General features: G+C 46.2%; 1 protein-coding gene across 3 annotated transcripts in view; it reads right to left on the reverse strand.

Annotated features, from left to right (window-relative positions):
* The window catches only part of LOC118401738 (V-type proton ATPase subunit H-like), a 125,121-nt gene that overhangs the window by 76,036 nt on the left and 21,651 nt on the right, over positions 1-27,434 (reverse strand). For 2 of the 3 annotated variants that reach the window (XM_052500620.1, XM_052500618.1), the window contains 2 exons: positions 26,801-26,905; positions 18,106-18,162 (listed from right to left, as the gene is read on the reverse strand). In XM_052500620.1, coding sequence (XP_052356580.1) covers positions 18,106-18,162; positions 26,801-26,905 — 162 coding nt within the window. The remainder of the gene's footprint in view (positions 1-18,105; positions 18,163-26,800; positions 26,906-27,434) is intronic. The other variant, XM_052500621.1, reaches the window with a different exon arrangement.

Here is a 27,434-nt window from a genome sequence, read left to right on the forward strand (position 1 = left end):
TGGATTTTGATAATTAGTGGGTATCGGCCTAATTCTGTTCTGCATGCATTATTTGGTGTTCAACGTTGTACACAGAGGATATTTTTGCAGAATTCTGCGTGCAGTCTCAATTTGGTGTTTGTCCCATTTTGTGAAGTCTTGGTTGGTGAGCGGACCCCAGACCTCACAGCCACTGATTCAAGTATGTTGAAATTTATGATCCTTTTGATGGCATAGAATGCCCTTCTTGCCTTGTCTCTCAGATCGTTCACAGCTTTGTGGAAGTTACCTGTGGCGCTGATGTTTAGTCCAAGGTATGTATAGTTTTTTGTGTGCTCTAGGGCAACAGTGTCTAGATGGAATTTGCATTTGTGGTCCTGGTGACTGGACCTTTTTTTTGAAAACCATTATTTTGGTCTTACTGAGATTTACTGTCAGGGCCCAGGTCTGACAGAATCTGTGCATAAGATCTAGGTGCTGCTGTAGGCCCTCCTTGGTTGGTGACAGAAGCACCAGATCATCAGCAAACAGCAGACATTTGACTTCGGATTCTAGTAGGGTGAGGCCGGGTGCTGCAGACTTTTCTAGTGCCCGCGCCAATTCGTTAATATATATGTTGAAGAGGGTGGGGCTTAAGCTGCATCCCTGTCTCACCCCACGACCCTGTGTGAATAAATGTGTTTTTTGCCAATTTTAACCTCACACTTGTTGTTTGTGTACATGGATTTTATAATTTCGTATGTTTTACCCCCAACACCACTTTCCATCAGTTTGTATAGCAGACCCTCATGCCAAATTGAGTCGAAGGCTTTTTTGAAATCAACAAAGCATGAGAAGACTTTGCCTTTGTTTTGGTTTGTTTGGTTGTCAATTAGGGTGTGCAGGGTGAATACATGGTCTGTTGTACGGTAATTTGGTAAAAAGCCAATCTAACATTTGCTCAGTACATTGTTTTCATTGAGGAAATGTATGAGTCTGCTGTTAATGATAATGCAGAGGATTTTCCCAAGGTTAATGTTGACGCATATTCCACGGTAGTTATTGGGGTCAAATTTGTCTCCACTTTTGTGGATTGGGGTGATCAGTCCTTGGTTCCAAATATTGGGGAATATGTCAGAGCTAAGGATGATGTTAAAGAGTTTTAGTATAGCCAATTGGAATTTGTTGTCTGTATGTTTGATCATTTCATTGAGGATACCATCATCTTTTTGGGTTGGAGGGTTTTTATTTTGTCCTGTAACTCATTCAATGTAATTGGAGAATCCAGTGGGTTCTGGTATTCTTTAATAGTTGATTCTAAGATCTGTATTTGATCATGTATATGTTTTTGCTCTTTATTGCTCTTTATTCTTTGTTATAGAGCCAAAACGATTGGAGAAGTGGTTTACCCATACATCTCCATTTTGGATAGATAATTCTTCGTGTTGTTGTTTGTTTAGTGTTTTCCAATTTTCCCAGAAGTGGTTATGGATAACTTCAATTACATTGAACTGATTTCTGACATGCTGTTCCTTCTTTTTCCGTAGTGTATTTCTGTATTGTTTTAGTGATTCACCATAGTGAAGGCGTTCCGGGTCTCTGTTTTTGGTTGGACAGGTTTCTCAATTTCTTTCTCTCTCTCGGTGGACCTGAGCCCTAAGACCATGCCTCAGGACGACCTGACATGATGACTCCTTGCTGTCCCCAGTCCACCTGGCCGTGCTGCTGCTCCAATTTCAACTGTTCTGCCTGCGGCTATGGAACCTTGGCCAGTTCACCGGATGTGCCACCTGTCCCAGACCTGCTGTTTTCAACTATTTAGAGACAGCAAGAGCGGTAGAGATACTCTCAATGATCGGCTATGAAAAGCCAACTGACATTTACTCCTGAGGTGCTGACTTGTTGCACCCTCGACAACTACTGTGAATATTATTATTTGACCCTGCTGGTCATTTATGAATATCTTGGCCATGTTTCGTTATAATCTCCACCCAGCACAGACAGAAGAGGACTGGCCACCCCTCATAGCCTGGTTCCTCCCTAGGGTGGGGCCTTTCTAGGGAGTTTTTCCTAGCCACCGTGCTTCTACACCTGCATTGCTTGCTGTTTGGGGTTTTAGGCTGGGTTTCTATACAGCACTTTGATATATCAGCTGATGTAAGAAGGGCTAAATAAACACATTTGATTTGAAATGTTATTAGTAAAGTAGTAGCAGTAGAGTAGTAAAGTAGTAGTAGTGGTAGCATCAGAAGTAAAGTAGTAGTAGTAGTAAAGTAGTAGCATCAGAAGTAAAGCAGTAGTAGTAAAGTAGTAGTAGTAAAGTATTATTTGCAGCAGCATCATCAGTAGAGTAGTAGTAGTAAAGTAGTAATAGCATAAGCAGTGAAGTAGTAGCAGTAAAGTAGCAGTAGTAGTAGCATCAGCAGTAAAGTAGTGGTACATTTGGAGTAGCAGTAAAGTAGTAATAGCATAAGCAGTAAAGTAGTAGTAGCAGTAAAGTAGTAGTAGCAGTAAAGTAGTAGTAGTAGTAGCATCAGCAGTAAAGTAGTAGTAGCAGCACTAAGATAGTGATCGGTTGTGTTATTAAAATGATCTCTCAGAGAGGGTTTCAGAGAATAAATCACCTGGGTAGCATTTCAAACACATTAAAGACACACCCTCCTCCTCTTCCCCTTGCCTTATGACCTTAGGGGATCCCGGCGGTCATCTTTTCCATTGGCCCAAACGATTAGCCAGTTAAGTAAGCCACTCAGCACTCGTTTGTGATTGACTTTGCGAGTGTAAAATTCTGTTCACGTCGAGGCCTGAAACGTCCCATAATTCAATTAACGATGATTGTAAATCCGCTAAGAAAAGTAATCCAAAACATAAAACCAACATTAATACGGAGAAGTCAACATACAAGTGGAAGTAAAAAACTAATGCAAATAACTTTGAAACTGTGCTACTAATGCACATGACGGCACAAACACGTATCGTAAAAGTAATTATGTTTTTGTTTGGTTAGCTTTTGGAAACAGCTAGCGCATACAACTTTTCCTGACATCACACTTATACATTGTAATTTTCAATTTACCTGATGTCATCTAATGGCTAGCATGTCTGCGGATGCGTTGTCTTCCAGCTAAGACATCAATCATAATAGACAATAGAGCTTAAAAAAAAAACAGAAAACAGGACTGTGGGACGAACGAGAGACATCTCCAGGCGGTCCATTTAAAAGTAATTCATTGTTCCCTTGCCCTGCAAATGTCAATTCATCATACGTCATGATACATCCTCAGAAGTGTTCATTTGAGGGCTGAGGGTGTCTTTTACATGTTTGGAACGCAGCCGAGATGTGTAAAAGCCCCTAGAACAAGATGGCTTCCCGGTTAATATGGTAGGGAACATGGTGGCCTGGGTAACAAATAAACCTGAATTTCCTCTCATTCTCTTCACTTAGAGAGAAGAGCTTCTGTTCAAGCTATAGAAGGGCTGTGACGGTCATGGTATTTTGGATGACTGTAATTGGCCAGCCTTAATAACAATATTTTTTGAGCCACACATTTAGTCCTTTCCGCTCCTGACTATATGTGCTGAAATATAAATAGAATGGCAGCACACGCACAGAGCAAGCTGTTGCGCAGCAACTCCATCTCTTCCTGAAGACAAATAATGTATACAAAACACAGTCTAGTTTTAGACCCCATCATAGCACTGAGACTGCACTTGTGAAGGTGGTAAATTACCTTTTAATGACGTCAGACCGAGGCTCTGCATCTGTCCTTGTACTCGTAGACCTCAGTGCTGCTTTTGGATAATGGGGCCGGAGGGGATGGCTTCCATTTTACAGGCTCCTAGCAAACTGTGCTATTTTGTTCGTTTTTTCCTCGCATTGTTTGTAACTTATTTTGTAAATCATTTTGCCCCCCTTTCGGAAAAGCTGACCACGACTCCATTTTGCTGATCCCTGCCTACAGGCAGAAATTAAAACAAGAGGCTCCCACGCTGAGGTCTGTCCAACGCTGGTCAGACCAAGCTGACTCTACACTCCAAGACTGCTTCCATCACGTGGACTGGGACATGTTTCGTATTGCGTCAGATGGGAATATTGACGAATACGCTGATTCGGTGTGCGAGTTCATTAGAACGTGCGTCGAAGATGTCGTTCCCATAGCAACGATAAAAACATTCCCTAACCAGAAACCGTGGATTGATGGCAGCATTCGCGTGAAACTGAAAGCGCGAACCACTGCTTTTAATCAGAGCAAGGTGTCTGGCAACATGACCGAATACAAACAGTGCAGCTATTCCCTCCACAAGGCTATTAAACAAGCTAAGCGTCAGTACAGAGACAAAGTGGAATCTCAATTCAACGGCTCAGACACAAGAGGCATGTGGCAGGGTCTACAGTCAATCACGGACTACAAGATGAAATCCAGCCCAGTCACGGACCAGGATGTCTTGCTCCCAGGCAGACTAAATAACTTTTTTGCCCGCTTTGAGGACAATACAGTGCCACTGACACGGCCTGCAACGGAAACATGCGGTCTCTCCTTCACTGCAGCCGAGGTGAGTAAGACATTTAAACGTGTTAACCCTCGCAAGGCTGCAGGCCCAGACGGCATCCCCAGCCGCGCCCTCAGAGCATGCGCAGACCAGCTGGCCGGTGTGTTTACGGACATATTCAATCAATCCCTATACCAGTCTGCTGTTCCCACATGCTTCAAGAGGGCCACCATTGTTCCTGTTCCCAAGAAAGCTAAGGTAACTGAGCTAAACGACTACCGCCCCGTAGCACTCACTTCCGTCATCATGAAGTGCTTTGAGAGACTAGTCAAGGACCATATCACCTCCACCCTACCTGACACCCTAGACCCACTCCAATTTGCTTACCGCCCAAATAGGTCCACAGACGATGCAATCTCAACCACACTGCACACTGCCCTAACCCACCTGGACAAGAGGAATACCTATGTGAGAATGCTGTTCATCGACTACAGCTCGGCATTCAACACCATAGTACCCTCCAAGCTCGTCATCAAGCTCGAGACCCTGGGTCTCGACCCCGCCCTGTGCAACTGGGTACTGGACTTCCTGACGGGCCGCCCCCAGGTGGTGAGGGTAGGCAACAACATCTCCTCCCCGCTGATCCTCAACACGGGGGCCCCACAAGGGTGCGTTCTGAGCCCTCTCCTGTACTCCCTGTTCACCCACGACTGCGTGGCCACGCACGCCTCCAACTCAATCATCAAGTTTGCGGACGACACAACAGTGGTAGGCTTGATTACCAACAACGACGAGACGGCCTACAGGGAGGAGGTAAGGGCCCTCGGAGTGTGGTGTCAGGAAAATAACCTCACACTCAACGTCAACAAAACTAAGGAGATGATTGTGGACTTCAGGAAACAGCAGAGGGAACACCCCTATCCACATCGATGGAACAGTAGTGGAGAGGGTAGCTAGTTTTAAGTTCCTCGGCATACACATCACAGACAAACTGAATTGGTCCACTCACACTGACAGCGTCGTGAAGAAGGCGCAGCAGCGCCTATTCAACCTCAGGAGGCTGAAGAAATTCGGCTTGTCACCAAAAGCACTCACAAACTTCTACAGATGCACAATCGAGAGCATCCTGGCGGGCTGTATCACCGCCTGGTACGGCAACTGCTCCGCCCTCAACCGTAAGGCTCTCCAGAGGGTAGTGAGGACTGCACAACGCATCACCGGGGGCAAACTACCTGCCCTCCAGGACACCTACACCACCCGTTGTTACAGGAAGGCCATAAAGATCATCAAGGACATCAACCACCCGAACCACTGCCTGTTCACCCCGCTATCATCCAGAAGGCGAGGTCAGTACAGGTGCATCAAAGCTGGGACCGAGAGACTGAAAAACAGCTTCTATCTCAAGGCCATCAGACTGTTAAACAGCCACCACTAACAGTGAGTGGCTGCTGCCAACACACTGTCATTGACACTGACCCAACTCCAGCCATTTTAATAATGGGAATTGATGGGAATTATGTAAATATATCACTAGCCACTTTAAACAATGCTACCTTATATAATGTTACTTACCCTACATTATTCATCTCATATGCATATGTATATACTGTACTCTACATCATCGACTGCATCCTTATGTAACACATGTATCACTAGCCACTTTAACTATGCCACTTTGTTTACTTTGTCTACACACTCATCTCATATGTATATACTGTACTCGATACCATCTACTGTATGCTGCTCTGTACCATCACTCATTCATATATCCTTATGTACATATTCCTTATCCCCTTACACTGTGTATAAGACAGTAGTTTTGGAATTGTTAGTTAGATTACTTGTTGGTTATCACTGCATTGTCGGAACTAGAAGCACAAGCATTTCGCTACACTCGCATTTAACATCTGCTAACCATGTGTATGTGACAAATAAAATTTGATTTGATTTGATTTGATTTGCTACAGTCTCTTATGACCAAAAATGGCCTCTGGATATCAGAACAGCAATTACTCACCTCAAACTGGATGAAGGATATACTGCTTCTCAGAGGCCCAAATAACTGTCAATCGCGTGAAGAAAAGATGTAAATACAGGGGGCGTTGTGAGAATTTGTTGGCGAGTGGGTAACCTGCCTCTACCATCCCTTCTATTGGCCAACGTGCAATCACTGGAGAATAAACTGGATGATCTCCGTTCGAGACTATCCTACGACATAAAAAAACTGTAATATCTTATGTTTTACCAAATCATGGCTGAACGACGACACGGATAATATACGGTGGGTTGGGTTTTCTGTGCAGACAGGACAGGTAGGGGTGTGTGTAAGACGACGGGTAGGGGTGTGTGTCGATGTCAATAAAAGCTGGTGTGCAATGTATCAAGGAAGTCTCAAAGTATTGCTCGCCTGAGGTAGAGTACCTCATGATAAGCTGTTGACCACACTATCTACCAAGAAAGTTTATCTATATTTTTCATAGCTGCCTATTTACCACCACAAACCGATGCACTAAGACCACACTCAATAAGCTGTATAAGGCCATAAGCAAACAGGAAAACGCTCATCCAGAGGCGGCGCTTCTAGTGGCCGGGGACTTTAATACAGGGAAACTTAAATCCGTTTTACCGTTTACATTTCTACCAGCATGTCCCGTGTTACTCCAAACAAAGGCATACAAAGTTCTCCCTCGCCTTCCATTTGGCAAATCTGACAAATTCTCTCCTCCTGATTCCTGCTTACCAGCAAAAACTAAAGCAGAAATGACCTATGACACGCTCAATACGGAAGTGGTTAGATGAGGCAGATGCTAAGCAACAGGACGATTTTTGCTAGCACAAGCTGGAATATGTTCCAGGATTCATCCATTGGCATTGAGGAGTATACCACCTCAGTCCCCACATTGACCGAGTGTACATATCCCAACCAGAATCCATGGATAACGGGCAACATCCACACCGAGCTAAAGGCTGCCGCTTGAAAGCGGGACAATAATCCGGACGCTTATAAGAAATCTCGCAATGCCCTCAGACGAACCACCATACAGGCAAAGCATAAATACAGGACTAAGACTCAACCCTACTACACCGGCTCTCGTCCGATGTGTTAGAGCTTGCAAACTATTACGGACTACAAAGGGAAACCCAGCCACGAGCCTAATACAGTCGAGCTTAATGCCGCATATGCTCGCTTCAAGGAAAACAACACTGAAGCATGTATGAGCACCAGCTGTTCCGCATGACTGTGTGGTCACACTCTCCGTAGCCGATGTGAGCGAGACCTTTAAACAGATCAACATTCACAAGGCCGCTGGGCCAGACGGATAACCAGTTTGTATACTCAGAGCATGCGCGGACCAACTGGCAAGTGTCTCGACTGACATTTTCAACCTCTCCCTGACTCGGTCTGTAATACCTACATGTTTCAAGCAGACCACCATAGTATCTGTGCCCAAGAAAGCAAAGGTAACCTGCCTAAATGACTACTGCCTCGTAGCACTCACATGAGTAACCATGAAGTGCTTTGAAAGGCTGGCCATGGCTGACAACACCATCATCCCGGAAACCCTAGACCCCACTCCAATTCGCATACCGCCCCAACAGATCTACAGATGGTGCAATCTCAATCGCACTCCACACTGAACTTTCCCATATGGACAAAAGGAACACCTATGTGAGAATGCTCTTCATTGACTGCAGCACTGTGTTCAACACCATAGTGCCCTCAAAGCTCATCACGAAGCTAAAGACCCTGGGCCTAAACACCTCCCTCCGCAACTGGATCCTGGACTTCCTGACGGGCTGCCCCCAGGTGGTAAGGGTAGGCAACAACACATCTGCCACGCTGATCCTCAACACTGGGGCCCCGCAAGGGTGTGTACTTAGGCCCCTCTACTCCCTGTTCACTCATGACTGCACGACCAGGCTCGAGTCCATCACCATCATTAAGTTTGCTGACGACAACAGTGGTAGGCCTGATCACCGACAACAATGAGACAGCCTATAGGGAGGAGGTCAGAGACCTGGCAGTATGGTGCCAGGAGAACATCTCAGACAAAGGAGCTGATTGTGGACTACAGGAAAAGGATGGCCAAACACATCCCCATTGACGGGGCTGTAGTGGAGCGGGTCGAGAGTTAAGTTCCTTGGTGTCCACATAACCAACAAACTATCATGGTCGAAGCACACCAAGACAGTCTTGAAGAGGGTTAGAAAACACCTTTCCCCCCTCAGACTGAAACTTTTGGCATGGGTTCGCAGATCTTCAAAAAGTTCTACAGCTGCACCATCAAGTGCATCCTGCCTAGTTGCATCACCGCCCGGTATGGCAACTGCTCAACATCCAACCAGAAGGCTCTACAAAGGGTAATGAGCACGGCCCAGTACATCACTGGCTTCCTGCCATCTAGGACCTCTATACCAGGCAATGTCAGAGGAAGGCCAACATTTTTATATTTACATTGACACCCTCTTACCCTTTGTTTTAAACTGCTGCTACTCTCTGTTTATTATCTATGCATAGTCACTTTACCGCTACCTACATGTACAAATTACCTCGACTAACCTCTACCCCAGCACACTGACTCAGTATCGGTACCCCCAGTATTTATTTATTTATTTTATTTCACCAGATAGGCTAGTTGAGATTTCTCATTTGCAACTGCGACCTGGCCAAGATAAAGCAAAGCAGTTTGACACAGACAACACAAGAGTTAACACATGGAGTAAAACAAACATACAACCAATAATACAGTAGAAACATCTTTAAACAGCATATGCAAATGAGGTAGGATAAGAGAGGCTCGGCAATAAATAGGCCATGATATATAGCCTTGTGATTGTTATTTTATCGTATTGCTTTATTACATTTTCTACTTTAGTGTATTTAGTCAATATTCTTACCTCTATTTCTTGAAATGCAATGTTGGTTAAGGACTTGTAAGTAAGCATTTCACAGTAAGGTCTACCCAAACCTGTTGTATCCGGCACGTGACAAATACAATTTGATTTGCCACCATCGATCGCCACATTCTTTAGGAGATTGGAAGCCCTAATTGGTCTGTCAGAAAGATATCAGTTAAGTCTCTGTGGATGGTTTGTCCTCTGACACATCAATTGTAAGTTTCGGCATTCCTCAAGGTTGACTAAATATTCTACCAATTGGTGATGTCATTCAGAAACACAATGTCAACTTTCACCGCTATACGGACGACACACAGCTGTGCATTTCGATGAAACATGGTGAAGCCCCACATTTGCCTACCCTGGAAGCCTGTGGTGTTTTACATTTTAACTTGGACAAAACAAAAAATGCTAGTCCAAAGAAACAAAGAGATCTGCTGTAGGATCTGACAATTAATCGTGATGGTTGTACAGTTGTTTCAAGTAAAAAAACTCTCTCTTTTGACGAACATAAGAATATTTCAAGGACATTTTTTTTCCATGTACGTAACATTGCAAAACTCAGATACTTTTTGTAAAAAAAAAAACGATGCAGAAAAGCAAATCCATGCTTGTGTCACTTCTAGGTTAGACTACTGCAATGCTCTACTTTCCGGCGACCCGGATGAAGCACTAAATAAACATCAATTAGTGCTGAACACGGCTGCTACAATTTTGACTAGAACCCCAAAATGTGATTGTTTTACTCCAGTGCTCGCCTCTACACTGGCTTCCTGTTAAGGCTAGGGCTGATTTCAAGGTTTTACTGCTAACCTACAAAGCATTACATGGGCTTGCTCCTACCTATCTCTCTGATTTGGTCCTGCCGTACATACCTACACGTACGCTACGGTCACAAGATGCAGGCCTCCTAATTGTCCCTAGAATTTCTAAGTAAACAGCTGGAGGCAGGCCTTTCTCCTATAGAGCCACATATTTATGGAATGGTCTGCTTACCCATGTGAGAGACTCGGTCTCGACCTTTAAGTCTTTACTGAAGACTCATCTTCATCTTCAGGTTAAATAAAGGTGAAATAAAAAAAATCTCTTCAGTAGGTCCTAAGATTGAGTCTCGTCAGTCCCAGGGGTGCGAAGGTGTCTCTTGCCAGGCCAGCTCCCATCTCTCCACTGTGATTTTAAGGCCTCTATTATGGTGGCTGAGTCACTGGTTTGCTCGTGCTCTTCCATCCCTAGCAGGGGTGTGTCACTTGAGTGGGTTGCTTCACAGATGTTTTCTTTCTGTCCGGTTTTGTGTACCGGTTTTGTGTACCATCGGGCTCATGCAGTGGAGGAGATCTTCATGGGCTATACTCAGCCTTGTCTCAGGGTAGTAAGTTGGTGGTCTGTTGATATCCCTCTAGTGGTGTGGGGGCCGTGCTTTGGGGCCACAGTGTCGTTGCCCCCCCGGCCCGCCCCATCTCAGCCTCAAATATTAATGCTGTAATAGTCTACAGAACCAGTCAAAAGTTTGCACACATTTACTCATTCAAGGGTTTTTTCTTTATTTTTTGTATTTTCTACATTGTATAATAATAGTGAAGACGTCAAAACCATGAAATAACACATATGGGATCATGTAGTAACCAAAAAAGTGTTTAAAAAAAATCTAAATATATTTTATAGTACCCACACTTTGCCTTGATAACAGCTTTGCACACTGTTGACACGCTCTCAACCAGCTTCACCTGGAATGCTTTTCCAAAAGTCTATAATGGAGTTCCCACCTATGCTGAACACTTGTTGGCTGCTTTTCCTTCACTCTGTGGTCAAATTAATCTCAAACCATCTCAAGTGGGTTGAGGTCAGGTGATTGTGGAGGCCAGGTCCTTTGATGCAGCAGTACATCACTCTCCTTCTTGGTCAAATAGTCCTTACACAGTCCGGAGGTGTGTTTTGAGTCATTGTCCTGTTGAAAAACAAATGATGGTCCCACTAAGCCCAAACCAGATTGGATGGCGTATCGCTGCAGAATGCTGTGGTAACCATGCAACCATGCAGGTTAAGTGTGCCTTGAACTCGAAATAAATCACAGTGTCACCAGCAAAGTACCCGCACACCGTCACACCTCCTCCTCCATGCTTCAAGGTATGAACCACACATGCAAAGCTCATCCGTTCACCTACTCTGCGTCTCACAATGATGCATAATGCAACATGGCGCTGACAGAGATGGTCGCCTCGCTTCGCGTTCTAAGGAAACTCTGCAGTATTTTTGATATATATTAATTTTAACACTGTTACCACAGGAAATCTTAAGTCTTAATACATACAGCCGGGAAGAACTATTGGATATAAGAGCAACGTGAACTTACCAACATTACGACCAGGAATACGACTTTCCCGAAGCGGATCCTCTGTTTCGACCACGACCCAGGACAATGGATCAGACCCCAGTAGGCGACCTAAAACAATGGCGCCGCAGACGGAGGGGTCGTCTAGGCTCAGGCTCCGTAGACGGGCACATTGCACAGGAAACACCCATGCTCAGGTCTGTTCAACGCTGGTCCGACCAACCTGATTCCACGCTTCAAGCATCGATCACATGGACTGGGATATGTTCTGGATAGCGTCGAACAACAACATTGACGCTGATTCGGTGAGCAAGTTTATTTTAGCAAGTGCATCGTGGTGACTGATACCCACGGTGACTATTTAAACCTTCCCCAACCAGAAACCGTGGATTGATGGCAGCATTCAGGTAAAACTGAAAGTGCAAACCACTGCTTTTAATCATGGCAAGAAAACATGACCGAATACAAACAGTGTAGCTATTACCTAAGCAAGGCAATCAAACAAGCTAAGCGTCAGTAAAGTGACAAAGTAGAGTCACAATTCAATGGCTCAGACAAGAGACGTATGTGGCAGGGTCTACAGTCAATCACGGATTACAAAAAGAAAACCGGCCCCATCGCGGACACCGACATCTTGCTCCCATGGCCCGCAACTAAAACCTGTGGTCTCTCCTTCATCACAGCCAACACAAGTAAAACATTTAAACGTTTTAACCCTCGCAAGGCTGCCGGCCCAGACGGCATCCCTAGCCGCATCCTCAGAGCATGCACAGACCAGCTGGCTGGTGTGTTAACGGACATATTCAATCAATCCCTAGTCTGCTGTTCCCACATACTTCAAGAGGGCCACCATTGTTCCTGTTCCCAAGAAAGCAAAGGTAACTGAGCTAAACAACTATCGCCCCGTAGCACTTACTTCTGTCATCATGAAGAGCTTTGAGAGACTAGTCAAGGATCATATCACCTCCACCCTACCTGACACCCTAGACCCATTTCAATTTGTTTACCACCCCAATAGGTCCACAGACGACGCAATCACAATCACACTGCACAAACCCATCTGGACAAGAGGAATACCTATGTAAGAATGCTGTTCATCGATTACAGCTCAGCATTTACCCTCCAAACTCGTCATTAAGCTCGAAACCCTGGGACTCGACCCCCCGAGTGCAAATGGGTCCTGGACTTTGACAGGCCACCCCCAGCTGGTGAGGGTAGGTAACAACACCTCCACCCCGCAAGTCGTTAAACACTGGGGCCCCAGAAGGGTGCGTGCTCAGCCCCCTCCTGTACTCCCTGTTCACTCATGTCTGCGTGGCCATGCATGCCTCCAACTCGATCATCACAATTGCAGATGACACTACAGTGGAAGGCTTGATTACCAACAACGATGAGACGGCCTACAGGGAGGAGGCGAGTGCCCACGGAGTGTGGTGTCAGGAAAATAACCTCACACAACATCAACAAAACAAAGGAGATGATCGTGGACTTCAGGAAACAGCAGAGGGAGCACTCCCCTATCCACAAGACAGTAGTGGAGAAGGTGGAAAGTTAAGTTCCTAGGCGTACACATCACGGACAAACTGAAATGGTCCACCCACAGACAGCGTGGTGAATGCGCCTGTTCAACCTTAGGAGGCTGAAAAAATTTGGCTTATCACCGAAAACACAAACTTTTACAGATGCACAATTGAGAGCATCCTGTTGGGCTGTATCGCCACCTGGTACGGCAACTGCTCCGCCCACAACCGTAAGGCTCTCCAGAGGGTAGTGAGGTCTGCACAACACATCACCGGGGGCAAACTACCTGCCCTCCAGGACACCTACACCACCCGATGTTACAAGAAGGCCAAAAGGATCATTGAGGACAACAACCACCCGAGCCACAGTCTGTTCACCCCGCTATCATCCAGAAGGCGAGGTCAGTACAGGTGCATCAAAGCTGGGACCGAGAGACTGAAAAACAGCTTCTATCTCAAGGCCATCAGACTGTTAAACAGCCACCACTAACAATGAGTGGCTGTTGCCAACATACTGACTCAAAATCTCTAGCCACTTTAACAATAAAAAATTGGATGTAATAAATGTATCACTAGTCACTTTAAACAATGACACTTTATATAACATTTACATACCCTACATTACTCATCTCATATGTACAGTTGAAGTCAGAGGTTTATTTACACACCTCAGCAAAATACATTAACCTCAGTTTTTCCCAATTCCTGACATAATAATCCTAGTAAAAAATCCCTGTATTAGGTCAGTTAGGATCACCACTTTATTTAAGAATGTGAAATGTCAGAATAATAGTAGAGAGAATGATTTATTTCAGATTTTATTTCTTTCATCACAATCCCAGTGGGTCAGAAGTTTACATACACTCAATTCGTATTTAGTAGCATTGCCTTTAAATTGTTTAACTTGGGTCAAACTTTTCAGATAGCCTTCCACAAGCTTCCCACAATAAGTTGGGTCAATTTTGGCCCATTCCTCCTGACAGAGCTGGTGTAACTGAGTCAGGTTTGTAGGCCTCCTTGCTCGCACACATTTTTTCAGTTCTGCCCACAACTTTTCAATAGATTTGAGGTCAGGGCTTTGTGATGGCCACTCCAATACCTTGACTTTGGAAGTATGCTTGGGGTCAATGTCCATTTGGAAGACCCATTTGCGACCAAGCTTGAACTTTTTGACGGATGTCTTGAGATGTTGCTTCAATATATCCACATAATTTTCCTTCCTCATGGTGCCATCTATTTTGTGAAGTCTACCAGTCCCTCGTGCAGCAAAGCACCTCCACAACATGATACTGCCACCCCCGTGCTTCATGGTTGGGATGGTGTTCTTCGGCTTGCAAGCCCTCCCTTTTTCCTCCAAACATAACAATGGACATTATGGCCAAATAGTTCTATTTTTGTTTCATCAGACTAGAGGACATTTCTCCAAAAAGTACGATCTTTGTCCCCATGTGCAGTTGCAAACTGTAGTCTGGCTTTTTTTGTGGTGGTTAGGAGCAGTGGCTTCTTTCTTGCTGAGCGGCCTTTCAAGTTATGTTGATATAGAACTTGTTTTACTGTGGCTATAGATACTTTTGTACCTGTTTCCTCCAGCATCTTCACAAGGTCCTTTGCTGTTGTTCTGGGATTGATTTGGGCTTCTCACACCAAAGTACGTTCATCTCTAGGAGACAGAACGAGTCTCCTTCCTGAGCGGTATGACGGATGCGTGGTCCCATAGTGTTTATACTTGCGCACAATTGTTTGTACAGGTGAATGTGGTACCTTCAGGCGTTTGGAAATTGCTCCCAAGGATGAACCAGACTGTGGAGGCCTACAATTTTTGTCTGACGTCTTGGCTGATTTATTTTGATTTTCACATGATGTCAAGCAAAAAGGCACTGAGTTTGAAGGTAGGCCTTGAAATACATCCACAGGTACACCTCCAACTGACTCAAATTATGTCAATTAGCCTATCAGAAGCTTTTAAAGCCATTACATAATTTTCTGGAATTTTCCAAGCTGTTTAAAGGCACAGTCAACTTAGTGTATGTAAACTTCTGACCCACTAGAATTGTGACACAGTGAATTATAAGTGAAATAATTTGTCTGTAAACAATTGTATGAAAAATTACTTGTGTCATGCACAAAGTAGATGTCCTAAAAGACTTGCCAAAACTATAGTTTGTTAAAAATAAATGTGTGTAGTGAAAAACAAGTTTTAAATGACTTCATATGTATATACTGTACTCTATACCATCGACTGCATCTTGTCTATGCCGCACGGCCATCGCTCGTCCATTGATATACATGTACATAATCTTATCAATTCCTTTACACTTGTGTGTATAAGGTAGTTGTTGTGAAATTGTTAGATATTACTGCACGGTCGGAACTAGAAGCACAAGCATTTCGCTACACTCATATTAACATCTACTAACCATTTGTATGTGACCAATAAAATTTCATTTGACAATGACACGGCCGTTGGAACAAAAATCACAAATTTGGGCTCATCAGACCAACGGACAGATTTCCACCGGTATAATGTCCATTGCTTATGTTTCTTGGCTCAAACAACTCTCTTCTTATTATTGTTGTCCTTTAGTAGTGTTTGCTTTGCAGCAATTTGACCATGAAGGCCCGATTCACGCAGTCTCCTCTGAACAGTTGATGTTGAGGTGTCTGTTACTTGACCTCTGAAGTATTTATTTGGGCTGCAGTTTCTGAGGCTGGTATCTCTAATAAACGTATCCCGGGGACGAGGGTCAGTCTGCTACATCTGGTGTAATTCTCCTGTCTTATCTGGTGTCCTGTGTGAATTTAAGTGTGCTCCTTCCAATTCTCTCTGTCCCCCTGCCGGAGGATCTGAGCCCTAGGACCATGCCTCAAGACTACCTGGCCTGATGACTCCTGACTGTCCCTAGTCCACCTGGACTTGGTGCTGCTCCAGTTTTAACTGTTCTGCCTGTGGAACCCTGACCAGTTCACCAGACGTGCTACCTTGTCCCGCACCTGCTGTCTCAACCTCTGATTGACCCTAGTGGTTATCTATGAACGTTTGAACATCTTGAACAATCTGGCCTTAATGGCCATGTACTATTGCCACTCGGCACAGCCAGAAGAGGACTGGCCACCCCTCAGATCCTGGTTCCTCACCATGTTTCTTCCTAGGTTCCTGCTTTCCTAGGGAGTCTTTCCTAGCCACCGTGCTTCTACACCTTCATTGCTTGCTGTTTGGGATTTTAGTCTGGGTTTCTGTACAGCACTTTGTGACATCGGCTGATGTAAAAAGGGATTTATAAATACATTTGATTGAAATTTGAAAAGAACGAGTATCCCCATTGAAGTCAATGATGGCACAATGGGTGGAATGGAGGCCATGGGGAGTGTACCCATAGGAGCAAAGCTGGATGGCAATTCCTTAAAATTAACCCCATCAGTAAATTCATTAAGTTAACCCATCAATGTGTGCTGTGATTTATTGATTCAACTCAACTGACATTACAAAAAATGCATTATTTTGCACGAGCAACGGTTTTGAGGGTTATTTTATTTTCACGACAGTCCTCATCCACACGGTTATGTGGTAATTGTGCCAGCCCTACAATCCAGTCGTTATTTAACTACCCAGCTCCCATGCTGTGTGAATGTACATATCAGCCAGTCAGTCAGCAGTATTTCTCAGTAACGTCCTCTACACTCCCCTACAGAGAACTACTCTAAAAGTATTAGAACAGATCAGTGAGAGAAGAGACGCAGCTGTTGGTCAGAACAGACACGCCCTACCGAGACGCAGGCAGGCAGGCAGGCAGAGCGAGAGAAGACGACAAAGCGAGAACAACAGACAGAGAAGTGAATGTCCAGTGACGGTCAGCCCAGAGAAAGCCAGGGTGACGGTCAGCCCAGAGAAAAGCCAGGGTGACGGTCAGCCCAGAGAAAAGCCAGGGTGGCGGTCAGCCCAGAGAAAAGCCGGGGTGACGGTCAGCCCAGAGAAAAGCCGGGGTGACGGTCAGCCCAGAGAAAGCCAGGGTGACGGTCAGCCCACAGAAAGCCGGGGTGACGGTCAGCCCACAGAAAGCCGGGGTGACGGTCAGCCCACAGAAAGCCGGGGTGACGGTCAGCCCAGAGAAAAGCCGGGGTGACGGTCAGCCCAGAGAAAAGCCAGGGTGACGGTCAGCCCACAGAAAGCTAGGGTGACGGTCAGCCCACAGAAAGCTAGGGTGACGGTCAGCCCACAGAAAGCTAGGGTGACGGTCAGCCCACAGAAAGCTAGGGTGACGGTCAGCCCACAGAAAGCTAGGGTGACGGTCAGCCCACAGAAAGCTAGGGTGACGGTCAGCCCACAGAAAGCTAGGGTGACGGTCAGCCCACAGAAAGCTAGGGTGACGGTCAGCCCACAGAAAGCTAGGGTGACGGTCAGCCCACAGAAAGCTAGGGTGACGGTCAGCCCACAGAAAGCTAGGGTGACGGTCAGCCCACAGAAAGCTAGGGTGACGGTCAGCCCAGAGAAAGCTAGGGTGACGGTCAGCCCACAGAAAGCGAGGGTGACGGTCAGCCCACAGAAAGCGAGGGTGACGGTCAGCCCAGAGAAAGCTAGGGTGACGGTCAGCCCACAGAAAGCGAGGGTGACGGTCAGCCCACAGAAAGCTAGGGTGACGGTCAGCCCACAGAAAGCTAGGGTGACGGTCAGCCCACAGAAAGCTAGGGTGACGGTCAGCCCAGAGAAAGCTAGGGTGACGGTCAGCCCAGAGAAAGCTAGGGTGACGGTCAGCCCACAGAAAGCCAGGGTGACGGTCAGCCCACAGAAAGCCAGGGTGACGGTCAGCCCAGAGAAAGCTAGGGTGCAACAAACCAAACAGCCATTTGGAAGTACCAGGCCGACCAGCCATGTAGATTAGAGTGTGTTAGGATGCATCATGTCATACTCACGTCACTGGGGGATATAGTGCCATGTCCTGTGGAGTCTGGACCTGTACCATGAAGCTTCTAATGGAGGACAAATTAAAGGAATGAAACGGTTTGTTGCTTCAAATAGAAAAAGCTTCAACAACTCTTGCTGTGGCCAAAAGCAGAAACCTCCTAAAACATCTCTTCCTGTATTGGAGTAGCTCTAAGAAGCACCATACTTCTCTTCATGGAGGGGAAAACACTGTAAAAACAGCTCTCTGAATGGTTACATGATTATTGTGGCTAGTCAGGTTGGTATAATAGTTCATTTAAAAGTGTTTACTTGCTTTGCAAGAAGAAACATTTCCCTGATAATCCTGTTTACATGGACACATTTGAAATTAGGCTACCTGATGGGACTTTGATAAATGCAGAACATCAGTCATAAAATTAAGGCTCTACCACAGTGACCATGTCATTCTGAGTTCAGACACAAAGTTCGTATGTGAAAACAATTTATAAACGGCATACTACCCAGTGCAGGCACAAGATCAAATACACCACAGGAACGACGGATTAAGCTGTTTACATGTCCTAATCATTCTAAAGTTCAGAAAAACCAGGTGTTTTAATCAGCGGATGCTTACTTTGATGATGGCCTTACGCATATTAAGATACACAGAGTAAGGTGTTATATGACTAATGCCGTACTCTGTCAAAACTACCAGACACACAGAGTAAGGTGTTATATGACTAATGCCGTACTCTGTCAAAACTACCAGACACACAGAGTAAGGTGTTATATGACTCAAAATACCAGACACACAGAGTAAGGTGTTACATGACTGCCTTCTGTCAAAACACCAGACACACAGAGTAAGGTGTTATATGACTAATGCCGTACTCTGTCAAAACTACCAGACACACAGAGTAAGGTGTTATATGACTAATGCCGTACTCTGTCAAAACTACCAGACACACAGAGTAAGGTGTTACATGACTAATGCCGTACTCTGTCAAAACCACCAGACACACAGAGTAAGGTGTTATATGACTAATGCCGTACTCTGTCAAAACTACCAGACACACAGAGTAAGGTGTGCTCTGACCTCTTTCTCCCCTCTCTCTCCAGATGAAATCTCGCGTCTTGTGACAGCCGGCCGCCCAACAACCTGCCCGCTTGACCCTATCCCCTCCTCTCTTCTCCAGACCATTTCCGGAGACCTTCTCCCTTACCTCACCTCGCTCATCAACTCATCCCTGACCGCTGGCTACGTCCCTTCCGTCTTCAAGAGAGCGAGAGTTGCACCCCTTCTGAAAAAACCTACACTCGATCCCTCCGATGTCAACAACTACAGACCAGTATCCCTTCTCTCTTTTCTCTCCAAAACTCTTGAGCGTGCCGTCCTTGGCCAGCTCTACCGCTATCTCTCTCAGAATGACCTTCTTGATCCAAATCAGTCAGGTTTCAAGACTAGTCATTCAACTGAGACTGCTCTTCTCTGTATCACGGAGGCGCTCCGCACTGCTAAAGCTAACTCTCTCTCCTCTGCTCTCATCCTTCTAGACCTATCGGCTGCCTTCGATACTGTGAACCATCAGATCCTCCTCTCCACCCTCTCCGAGTTGGGCATCTCCGGCGCGGCCCACGCTTGGATTGCGTCCTACCTGACAGGTCGCTCCTACCAGGTGGCGTGGCGAGAATCTGTCTCCTCACCACGCGCTCTCACCACTGGTGTCCCCAGGGCTCTGTTCTAGGCCCTCTCTTATTCTCGCTATACACCAAGTCACTTGGCTCTGTCATAACCTCACATGGTCTCTCCTATCATTGCTATGCAGACGACACACAATTAATCTTCTCCTTTCCCCCTTCTGATGACCAGGTGGCGAATCGCATCTCTGCATGTCTGGCAGACATATCAGTGTGGATGACGGATCACCACCTCAAGCTGAACCTCAGCAAGACGGAGCTCCTCTTCCTCCCGGGGAAGGACTGCCCGTTCCATGATCTCGCCATCACGGTTGACAACTCCATTGTGTCCTCCTCCCAGAGCGCTAAGAACCTTGGCGTGATCCTGGACAACACCCTGTCGTTCTCAACTAACATCAAGGCGGTGTCCCGTTCCTGTAGGTTCATGCTCTACAACATCCGCAGAGTACGACCCTGCCTCACACAGGAAGCGGCGCAGGTCCTAATCCAGGCACTTGTCATCTCCCGTCTTGATTACTGCAACTCGCTGTTGGCTGGGCTCCCTGCCTGTGCCATTAAACCCCTACAACTCATCCAGAACGCCGCAGCCCGTCTGGTGTTCAACCTTCCCAAGTTCTCTCACGTCACCCCGCTCCTCCGCTCTCTCCACTGGCTTCCAGTTGAAGCTCGCATCCGCTACAAGACCATGGTGCTTGCCTACGGAGATGTGAGGGGAACGGCACCTCAGTACCTCCAGGCTCTGATCAGGCCCTACACCCAAACAAGGGCACTGCGTTCATCCACCTCTGGCCTGCTCGCCTCCCTACCACTGAGGAAGTACAGTTCCCGCTCAGCCCAGTCAAAACTGTTCGCTGCTCTGGCCCCCCAATGGTGGAACAAACTCCCTCACGACGCCAGGACAGCGGAGTCAATCACCACCTTCCGGAGACACCTGAAACCCCACCTCTTCAAGGAATACCTAGGATAGGATGAAATCTCGCGTCTTGTGACGGCCGGCCGCCCAACAACCTGCCCGCTTGACCCTATCCCCTCCTCTCTTCTCCAGACCATTTCCGGAGACCTTCTCCCTTACCTCACCTCGCTCATCAACTCATCCCTGACCGCTGGCTACGTCCCTTCCGTCTTCAAGAGAGCGAGAGTTGCACCCCTTCTGAAAAAACCTACACTCGATCCCTCCGATGTCAACAACTACAGACCAGTATCCCTTCTTTCTTTTCTCTCCAAAACTCTTGAACGTGCCGTCCTTGGCCAGCTCTCCCGCTATCTCTCTCAGAATGACCTTCTTGATCCAAATCAGTCAGGTTTCAAGACTAGTCATTCAACTGAGACTGCTCTTCTCTGTATCACGGAGGCGCTCCACACTGCTAAAGCTAACTCTCTCTCCTCTGCTCTCATCCTTCTAGACCTATCGGCTGCCTTCGATACTGTGAACCATCAGAGCCTCCTCTCCACCCTCTCCGAGTTGGGCATCTCCGGCGCGGCCCACGCTTGGATTGCGTCCTACCTGACAGGTCGCTCCTACCAGGTGGCGTGGCGAGAATCTGTCTCCTCACCACGCGCTCTCACCACTGGTGTCCCCCAGGGCTCTGTTCTAGGCCCTCTCCTATTCTCGCTATACACCAAGTCACTTGGCTCTGTCATAACCTCACATGGTCTCTCCTATCATTGCTATGCAGACGACACACAATTAATCTTCTCCTTTCCCCCTTCTGATGACCAGGTGGCGAATCGCATCTCTGCATGTCTGGCAGACATATCAGTGTGGATGACGGATCACCACCTCAAGCTGAACCTCGGCAAGACGGAGCTGCTCTTCCTCCCAGGGAAGGACTGCCCGTTCCATGATCTCGCCATCACGGTTGACAACTCCATTGTGTCCTCCTCCCAGAGCGCTAAGAACCTTGGCGTGATCCTGGACAACACCCTGTCGTTCTCAACTAACATCAAGGCGGTGGCCCGTTCCTGTAGGTTCATGCTCCACAACATCCGCAGAGTACGACCCTGCCTCACACAGGAAGCGGCGCAGGTCCTAATCCAGGCACTTGTCATCTCCCGTCTGGATTACTGCAACTCGCTGTTGGCTGGGCTCCCTGCCTGTGCCATTAAACCCCTACAACTCATCCAGAACGCCGCAGCCCGTCTGGTGTTCAACCTTCCCAAGTTCTCTCACGTCACCCCGCTCCTCCGCTCTCTCCACTGGCTTCCAGTTGAAGCTCGCATCCGCTACAAGACCATGGTGCTTGCCTACGGAGCTGTGAGGGGAACGGCACCTCAGTACCTCCAGGCTCTGATCAGGCCCTACACCCAAACAAGGGCACTGCGTTCATCCACCTCTGGCCTGCTCGCCTCCTTACCACTGAGGAAGTACAGTTCCCGCTCAGCCCAGTCAAAACTGTTCACTGCTCTGGCCCCCCAATGGTGGAACAAACTCCCTCACGACGCCAGGACAGCGGAGTCAATCACCACCTTCCGGAGACACCTGAAACCCCACCTCTTTAAGGAATACCTAGGATAGGTTAAAGTAATCCTTCTCACGACCCCCCTCAAAAGATTTAGATGCACTATTGTAAAGTGGCTGTTCCACTGGATGTCATAAGGTGAATCCACCAATTTGTAAGTCGCTCTGGATAAGAGCGTCTGCTAAATTACTTAAATGTAATGTTAAATGTGTTATATGACTAATGCCGTACTCTGTCAAAACTACCAGACACACAGAATAAGGTGTTATATTACTAATGCCGTACTCTGTCAAAACTACCAGACACACAGAGTCAGGTGTTATATGACTAATGCCGTACTCTGTCAAAACTACCAGACACACAGAGTAAGGTGTTATATAAATATATATAAATATATATAAAACACTGGCATGTCTCAACCAGTGGTACAGACTTTTGTACAGCTAGTCTAATCAATCAATTCTAATCAATCAAATGTCATTAAAAAGGGTCAATCTGCAATTGCTACACCCAGTTTTAGACATAAATGAATTATATGTACCCATTGATCCTTGAATAATATATCTTGTAGATGCCTCATGAGCTTGTTTTACTCCTTTGTTTGAAACCCATAATCATTCTAAACAAACACTGTATAGTTTGAAAACATGGTTAAAACTTTAAATCAAATCAAAGTTTGTCACGTGCCCCGAATACAACAGGTGTAGAACTTACAGTGAAATGCTTCTTGCTGTATCGACCAGAACTAACCTCGTGGTAGGCAGTCTTCACCATGCTGTATCGACCAGAACTAACCTCATGGTAGACAGCCTTCACCATGCTGTATCGACCAGAACTAACCTTGTGGTAGGCAGCATTCACCATGCTGTATCAACCAGAACTAATCTCGTGGTAGACAGCCTTCACCATGCTGTATCGACCAGAACTAACCTCGTGGTAGGCAGCCTTCACCATGCTGTATCAACCAGAACTAACCTCGTGGTAGGCAGCCTTCACCATGCTGTATCGACCAGAACTAACCTCGTGGTAGGCAGTCTTCACCATGCTGTATCGACCAGAACTAACCTCGTGGTAGACAGCCTTCACCATGCTGTATCGACCAGAACTAACCTCGTAGTAGGCAGCCTTCACCATGCTGTATCGACCAGAACTAATCTCGTGGTAGACAGCCTTCACCATGCTGTATCGACCAGAACTAACCTCGTGGTAGGCAGCCTTCACCATGCTGTATCGACCAGAACTAATCTCGTGGTAGACAGCCTTCACCATGCTGTATCAACCAGAACTAACCTCGTGGTAAGCAGCCTTCACCATGCTGTATCGACCAGAACTAATCTCGTGGTAGGCAGCCTTCACCATGCTGTATCAACCAGAACTAACCTCGTGGTAAGCAGCCTTCAACATGCTGTATCGACCAGAACTAATCTCGTGGTAGGCAGTCTTCACCATGCTGTATCAACCAGAACTAACCTCGTGGTAGACAGTCTTCACCATGCTGTGATCAACCAGAACTAACCTCGTGGTAGGCAGCCTTCACCATGCTGTATCGACCAGAACTAATCTCGTGGTAGACAGCCTTCACCATGCTGTATCGACCAGAACTAACCTCGTGGTAGGCAGTCTTCACCATGCTGTATCAACCAGAACTAACCTCGTGGTAGACAGCCTTCACCATGCTGTATCAACCAGAACTAATCTCGTGGTAGGCAGTCTTCACCATGCTGTATCGACCAGAACTAACCTCGTGGTAGGCAGTCTTCACCATGCTGTGATCAACCAGAACTAACCTCGTGGTAGGCAGTCTTCACCATGCTGTATCGACCAGAACTAACCTCGTGGTAGGCAGCCTTCAGCATGCTGTAATCAACCAGAACTAACCTCGTGGTAGACAGCCTTCACCATGCTGTATCGACCAGAACTAACCGAGGCAGGCGTTAGATTACAAGCGTTTTCAAGTGTGGTGCTCAGTAGCAGTGATCTAAGAGACTGCATGGCAAGCTGTGTTGCTACAGATGCTGGTTCAATACCTGTGCCGGCCTAAACTTTGATACGCTCATTTTACATAATGTAAAATAAAATCTGCAAAATATTGTTATATTGTAAACAAAGCAATTATTAATTTAGAATTATATAAAAGCCTGTTGGATATTCTCACAGATATATTATTAACCTTGTTATTAGCAGGACAATATATATTGGTCATATTGGTCATGGCTCCCGAGTGACGCACAATGGGATTGCCTTGCAGTTCTCCAGCTGTATCCTCTGAGAGCGTGCAAGGTTCAAGGCCTGAGGGCAGGGGGCACAGGATGGGCCACAGAGCCAAGCACAGAAGACCGACCGAGCCCATGAGGAAGGGAGGGGGAGGGTGGGTGGACTCCCACCCAGCCCCACTTGGTAGCATCTAGCAACACTTTAAGGGTCATTGCACTAATAATGGCACTGACTAGGGAAATATTCCCACTGTTCTGTTCTTAGTGCCAGTCCACATGTTCAAACTAAAACAATATAACTAATAATGGCATCTTTATGCTTTCGTTAATAAAATAAATGATAAAAATACTCTTTCAAAATGCAGATGTTTATTTAGTTATGGATCAATAACGAATTACTATGGGAATAAATGTCACAATTACAGAAATATCCTCCAATCCTCTATACCTAATTATTGGCGGAGAGTCACGTCATAACTATTTTAGCAATGTTTTGCGCTGCTCTGAGATAAGCGTGGGGACTGGTCATGATAAATCAATGAGATTTTTTATTTTGACTGAATCTCCTTTTGGGTATTGGTTAGACAACAATTATACAAATAGGGGGTAGAAATGTTATGCCCTTAGTGTAACCTTTATTTATCTAGGCAAGTCAGTTAAGAACAAATTCTTATTTATAAGGACAGCCTACTCCTTCCTCCCTGTCGGGAATTGAACCCCAGGCTCCCGCATGACAAGGGATTCTTTAGCTAAATAGCCCAGTACTGTACTCCTGACCATCATGTTGTACAGCGCCATATTTTCCGTTCCATCCTAACGGAAACCCAGAGGGTTTCATGGCTTTGGATCAAAATAAATAAGTACCAACATTCTGATAGTCTTTAATAAATACATTTTTTGGTTACCCTGACCTGGACACCATATACAGTATTATAATAGCCCATTATGGACTATTAGCAGGACAATATACCTTTACCCACACCTCTCTGTATTTTGATACTTTGTGGATGGGGCCTCCTCAGTGGCGCAGCTGACTAAGACACTATTGGTAGGCCTACAGTATATCGGAAAATATGACATGACTCTCCGCCAATAATTACATATAGAGGATTGGAGGATTCAAAATTAAAACCTGCACGGGTATCAAACCTGTATCTGTAGGTTCGATACCTGTGTGTGTGTGGAAGTTCAGGGGGTTGAGGGGTTAAATACCTGGGAGCTGAGATGGGGCTGATATACATGTGGTTTTAGTTCAGGGTTGAGGGGTTAAATACCTGGGAGCTGAGATGGGGCTGATATACATGTGGTTTTAGTTCAGAGGGTTGAGGGGTTAAATACCTGGGAGCTGAGATGGGGCTGATATACATGTGGTTTTAGTTCAGAGGGTTGAGGGGTTAAATACCTGGGAGCTGAGATGGGGCTGATATACATGTGGTTTTAGTTCAGAGGGTTGAGGGGTTAAATACCTGGGAGCTGAGATGGGGCTGATATACATGTGGTTTTAGTTCAGAGGGTTGAGGGGTTAAATACCTGGGAGCTGAGATGGGGCTGATATACATGTGGTTTTAGTTCAGAGGGTTGAGGGGTTAAATACCTGGGAGCTGAGATGGGGCTGATATACATGTGGTTTTAGTTCAGAGGGTTGAGGGGTTAAATACCTGGGAGCTGAGATGGGGCTGATATACATGTGGTTTTAGTTCAGAGGGTTGAGGGGTTAAATACCTGGGAGCTGAGATGGGGCTGATATACATGTGGTTTTAGTTCAGAGGGTTGAGGGGTTAAATACCTGGGAGCTGAGATGGGGCTGATATACATGTGGTTTTAGTTCAGAGGGTTGAGGGGTTAAATACCTGGGAGCTGAGATGGGGCTGATATACATGTGGTTTTAGTTCAGAGGGTTGAGGGGTTAAATACCTGGGAGCTGAGATGGGGCTTATATACATGTGGTTTTAGTTCAGGGGGTTGAGGGGTTAAATACCTGGGAGCTGAGATGGGGCTGATATACATGTGGTTTTAGTTCAGAGGGTTGAGGGGTTAAATACCTGGGAGCTGAGATGGGGCTGATATACATGTGGTTTTAGTTCAGAGGGTTAGATACCTGGGAGCTGAGCTGGGGCTGATATACAGGTGGTTTTAGTTCAGAGGGTTGAGGGGTTAAATACCTGGGAGCTGAGATGGGGCTGATATACATGTGGTTTCAGTTCAGAGGGTTGAGGGGTTAAATACCTGGGAGCTGAGATGGTGCTGATATACATGTGGTTTTAGTTCAGAGGGTTGAGGGGTTAAATACCTGGGAGCTGAGATGGGGCTGATATACATGTGGTTTTAGTTCAGAGGGTTGAAGGGTCATATACCTGGGAGCTGAGCTGGGTCTTGATCCAGTTGAAGTAGTAGTTGAGGTCACTTCCCTCCATCAGGTCACGACCCCAGGCTGCTAGCTTAGCGATGATCCTGGCCGCCTGGGAGAGAGGAGAGACTGCAAGTCAGACCCTAAAGCCAAGCCTGAGCCTGATCAATATTAAAGTGGAGCTGACAGTTTTAGCAACATGAAATATTATAAACATTTCATATACCCCCAGGGAGATAATTTGACAAACGAGCACTTAGATATGATCATTTTCACATTTTCATAAATTCATAGAATGTTTGGGAATGACGTAAGGCATTCCAATGAGTAAAATTCAAAAACTGAGACATGACCTGAACAAGTTCCACAGACATGTGACTAAAAATGGAATAATGTGTCCCTGAACAAAAGGGTGGGGGTCAACATCAGAGGTAACAATCAGTATCTGGTGTGGCCACCAGCTGCATTAAGTACTGCAGTGCATCTCTTCCTCATGGACTACACCAGATTTGCCAGTTCTTGCTGTGAGATGTTACCCCACCCTTCCACCAAGGCACCCAGCAAGTTCCCGGACATTTCTGGGGAGAATGGCCCTAGCCCTCAACCTCCGATCCAACAGGTCACAGACATGCTCAATGGGA

Source organism: Oncorhynchus keta, unplaced genomic scaffold (assembly GCF_023373465.1).
Source record: "Oncorhynchus keta strain PuntledgeMale-10-30-2019 unplaced genomic scaffold, Oket_V2 Un_contig_1171_pilon_pilon, whole genome shotgun sequence".
Taxonomy (NCBI): Eukaryota; Metazoa; Chordata; class Actinopteri; order Salmoniformes; family Salmonidae; genus Oncorhynchus; species Oncorhynchus keta.